This window comes from Tupaia chinensis, unplaced genomic scaffold (genome assembly GCF_000334495.1).
Source record: "Tupaia chinensis unplaced genomic scaffold, TupChi_1.0 Scaffold000196_1, whole genome shotgun sequence".
NCBI lineage: Eukaryota > Metazoa > Chordata > Mammalia > Scandentia > Tupaiidae > Tupaia > Tupaia belangeri.
In genome coordinates this window covers 2,444,062-2,448,829 of record NW_006159671.1, presented here as the reverse complement: position 1 = coordinate 2,448,829, position 4,768 = coordinate 2,444,062, and the positions used below count along the sequence as shown (strand labels likewise).

Genomic DNA, 4,768 nt, shown 5'->3' with positions numbered 1-4,768 from the left:
CTACGGATTTTGGCATTTTATTAAACTCTCATGAGTCTATACTCCACAGAGAGGAACCTTGGAGGTTTTTAAAAGCTTCTCTCTCACAGACCCTGTTTCCAGAAATCTGAGACAGGACTTGAAGATAGGTGTTTCTAACATGCAGTCCAGGTAATTCTGATGAAGAAGCCATGAACTTATTTTTCAGAAAGAAGGAATTACAAAAAAATAATGGAAACTATTTTAACCTATTTTCTCCTGAGGCCTCTCTCTTCACCTCATTGTTTCCAAAGTAGAAAAAAATTAAGAAACAAAAACTACCACCTTCTTTAATTTTCCTGAACTATCTATAGCTTCTTAGTTAAGCATTTTCTAAATGTGTCGAACATGTTATTTTATGAGCCAAAAATGTCATACATATTTAATATTTCTAAGCAACAAAATGACTTAAAAATCTCTCTTAAGGGCAGTAGAACGCTGAAAAATTATATCAATATTTTATCATAAAAATTAATTGAATTAGGGACCAAGTTGTAGCACACTGGAAACACTGAACCCCCAAGGGTCCAGTCCTGGTATTTCATCCATGGATCACAGTATGGAGACCCTGTTGGGGGGACTGCACCTCTTTTTTTCCTCTCTGTCTCTCTCTCATGGGAGAAATACATGGGTAATTTAAAAAAATATATGTCAAAATGTAGTTTAAAATGAAATATTGCTTTTATTTGCTGTGTGAATTAGAATCTCTTTAAGATTTATGTACGTGTTACTTAAGAAAATTTTCCCTGCCTGCCTGCATAACCACCTTTCCACCAAGGAACAATTAAATAAGAGAAAATAAAAGAAAATTGAGTAGTAATTTTCTGGGTTAACACCAGGGCACATAATCCCAAGCACAGGAGGAATATACCACGTCTAACATTTTGGAGGTTTAGAAGAAAATATGTCACACACATTATGTCATGCTGAAAAGAGTAACATTCTCATCACTTTTTACATAACGCTAAGTAACAGCTATTCTTGAATTATTACACATAAATTAGAAAACACTGTCTTAAAAAGAACACCACGATAGTTATAGCGATTCATTCTGGTTGACTTCCATGCCTGGTCAATGGTTTTTCTTGCAATGCTATTTTCCATAATATCATTTTTCAAATGCATATTAATCACGAACACTTTGAAACAAATATGACACAGGTTCATTCAAAACAATAGATTCCACTTTTGAATGAGCACTACTCTTCACTCTCAACTGCAGTCAATCCGCAGATCCTTAGCTACTCAGAGCATTTGACACTACAAAATCACTTCGGAATCAAAGTTTTACTTTTCACACATAACAGTTACCAATATAAAGTTTCTTTAGCTTTTCTCTCACCCTCCTTCGATGGCTTGGGAAAGAGGTATGCTTCCTACCACCCACAGTGGTACAAAGTCTCCTCACAACATTTCTGTCTCCCATAGAAACAGAAAGGACTCATAAAGAAGGGACTCACTTTTTCTCTTTCTTCTATTTCCCATCCTCCTGTTTTTTATTTTATTTTATTTTTATTTTATTTATTTTTTTTAATAAATCCTGTTAATGGCTGGGTTAGAAGAAGAGTGTTGAAACTAGGAGGAATCATGAGATTCAACAAAAACAAGACTCATATAATGAAGACTCTCCTTCCGGATAGGCTTCTCTAGAACAAATGCTTTGAAGTGCACTTTATTTCTTGTATGAGAAGAAAAACTGATGAAGGATATTTGAAAAAGAGTGATGTAGAGACCAACAGGTGGCACAGTGGTTAAGGTCCTGAACTTCCACATAGTTGATCATGGTTCTAGTCCCTGACTCAGCAGCTTGAAACTCACGCTGGGCTTGTGGGTGTGCATATGTACCCAAGATCCTGAGAGGAGAATGGGGAAAGGATTTCAGTGTGGCCATCGCCGCCCTCAGGGGGTGATTTCTTGCTTTCTCTTTCTCTGTCTCTTTCGGTCTCTCTGCTGGGTGCATGCACCCTACAGCCAAATAAAAAGCTTTTTTTTTTTTTGCTTTGACATTCAAATTTTATTTTATATAAGATGTCAAATGTCCCCTGCAACATTTCTAAAAAATCTAAAGACTTACTATGAGTTTGATTGAAATATAGAAACACCTGCCATGCTGGTAGATATTAACATGTATTGGCAGTCATTTGCTCTTAATTAAGCCCTCACACTCTGTAATAAACAATGAGTTTATTTAGATAAGACAAAAGATTGATCTGAATCAGAAAAGTAGCGGATACTTGTATTTCATTTTAAAATCTCTGAAACAAGGAGCAAGACCTTCATAAATGATCAATAAAAGGTGAAGATACAGTATTTGTCAATATTTTAAAAGGAAAATATTCATCATCTATAGGAAGTGTGAATTATTTTCTCATCTTTAACCCCCTTGCTAGTTTCTCCATTCAGTCCAAAAACCCAACACTTGAGTTGGTTTGTTTTAAAAATGCAGTGTGCAGGTAAGTTTGTTAGTTAAATTCATTTTTATTCATATTATGATCGACCTCTATAGATACTTTTAAGCCATAAAAATTAAAGCTGATATCCAAAATACCAATTTGTATGCTCTTATTTTAATCAGTCCCCAGCAGTACCCAGGAATGAAGCAGTGGGTCCTGTGTGCAGTGTACACCATAGCAACAGGGTACGATGTGACAAGCCAAAGGCACTGCCCTGTGGTTTACTCCACGCAACCCTGAGTGGTTCCCTCAAGCAAAAAATCTCTCTCCTCCACACAGAAAACCATCTTTCAATGAACAGATCTTTTCTTGTTACCCAAATCATTCACACTATATATACCCAGTGGTTGACAAATAGGTTCTGCCAATACTGAGATACCATCTCATAGTTTTATAAAATCAATAATCCCCCATTTCAATGCTTAATTTTGTTCAGTAGTTAATACTGTGTTCCATATATGTTAACACTGGCAATGCCATAAAAAGTGATTAGCATCAGGCAATGAAACTCAAAAAACATCCTTCGATCAAGTTTCTTTTTGTGTGTGTGTGCAAAAGACACTATTCTCATGGTACTGAATGGTAATTTCATCCCAGAGATGTTAGCAGTGTATCATCGGACTGTGTGTTTCACTCTAGTGGCAGCGATGTACATGCATGCATATCTCACATATATGTAAGTATGTATGTATTTATGTGTACACACACACACCCCTAATCTTTCAAGTAAAAGAATAAAAAATCATTGTGCACATTCCACAAGCCTACATTTGAGAATAAGAATTCAACAAAAATATTTTTTAACTTAGATATCAAGGTCATCACCTCACTCTTGTTTGGCTGATTCTCATTTGGTGTTAAACTCTATTGTTGCCACACTGACATTTTCTCTAAAATGAGCTTCCATTTAAGATATTATATCACAACAAAACAAGTTATCGATACAACTTTTTATGTGTCCAAGGTGTAGGAACAAGGCACTGAGCATTGTATAAGCTGCTGCATTCATAGAAAAGGCTGAAAACTCACTAAAAGATTTGAGAGTTTTTTTTAAAGCAAAGAGATTATATTTCACAAACAACTTGTATTTAACTTACACAAATAGCTAGTGTTGTAAAAGCTTCATGATGCAAAATAGGCATTCCAGGAAAAAAAGTGATTTACAAAAAAGTAATTCAACAATTTTCTAGATTAATATCAATAAATTAATCAATATGCACTGTTTTGCATTTCTTTAAGAAAGTACTCTTACCAATCTATAATAGCTGTCATTCACTAGAATACCTGAACTAATCTTTGTAAATGCTGTTTTCTACATAAGACAACCCATAGTTTTAAAACTACTGTTACCAAAATGTTATTTTTAAAAACCAAATTGTTAGACTTTTGTTAAAATCCAAAAGTTTGATTTCTTATTAAAAAAAATGAATTCTGCATTTACCTGGAAGGACTATTTGTGATTCTGATGGACATTTGACTTATTCAGGACAGTATCAGGAACAAACCCCACTATGATATTTACCTACTATTCCTTAATCTGTGAGTTTTCAGATGTCACCTGATTTTGCATTTTTATTTGTAAATTCTTAAATGGCAGGTATGTGTGGTTTAGTAGGCCTCGTTGCTCCCTTTCTTTCTGTCCCAACAATTTTCTTGAAGGGAAGGAGACCTAAAACACTCCAGAGGACCATAAAAATGTGCAGATGCACTGGAAAAGGAAGGGACAGCCCACTCCAGTGTTTCATTACCAACTGCGACATTCCATGATTCCACATGTACTTTCAACGATCATTCTAGGACCTCAGAAAACACCGTGTAGGAAGGCCCGGCCAATAAAGCAGACAAGTCATACTTTTCCAACATCACAAATTTGGATTCTACAAAAGTGTATAAAAACTCTTGAGTTAGAAAAAAAAAATTAAAAAAAAGGGTAAAACTGACACAAGGCTTCTGGGCTCTGGGCCTAAGCCCAGGGAAAACCATGACATGAGATGGGCAAGCAGCCTTTTGCTCATTATGCCGGCTAGACTGTTGGTTAAGCAAGTTGTACTTTGTTTTCCTCAATCATAACTTGCTTGACAAAATCATTAGAATCAAGTCCCAAGTTCTCTTTTAATTTGTTGAGCTCAAAGTCATGGAGAATCTTGACAGTCATTAACTTTTCTCGCTTGATTCTCTCCACAACATCTTTCGGAACATCGGGTATCATCCAGGCCAACAAAAACTTAAATAAAAACACAACGTGCTAGAAGAAATGGAAAGGAAAATCGGAAACACTGTCAGCATTGTCAAATGTT

The 4,768-nt window shown here is 35.4% G+C and overlaps 1 protein-coding gene across 1 annotated transcript in view; it reads right to left on the bottom strand.

Moving 5' to 3' along the window:
- Nucleotides 1-1,990: 1,990 nt before the first annotated feature.
- ANO5 (anoctamin 5) overlaps nucleotides 1,991-4,768 on the bottom strand; it is an 82,389-nt gene continuing 79,611 nt past the window's right edge. Inside the window, exon 21 of the mRNA XM_006146902.2 lies at nucleotides 1,991-4,716. Coding sequence (XP_006146964.1) covers nucleotides 4,507-4,716 — 210 coding nt within the window. The 3' untranslated portion in view covers nucleotides 1,991-4,506. The remainder of the gene's footprint in view (nucleotides 4,717-4,768) is intronic.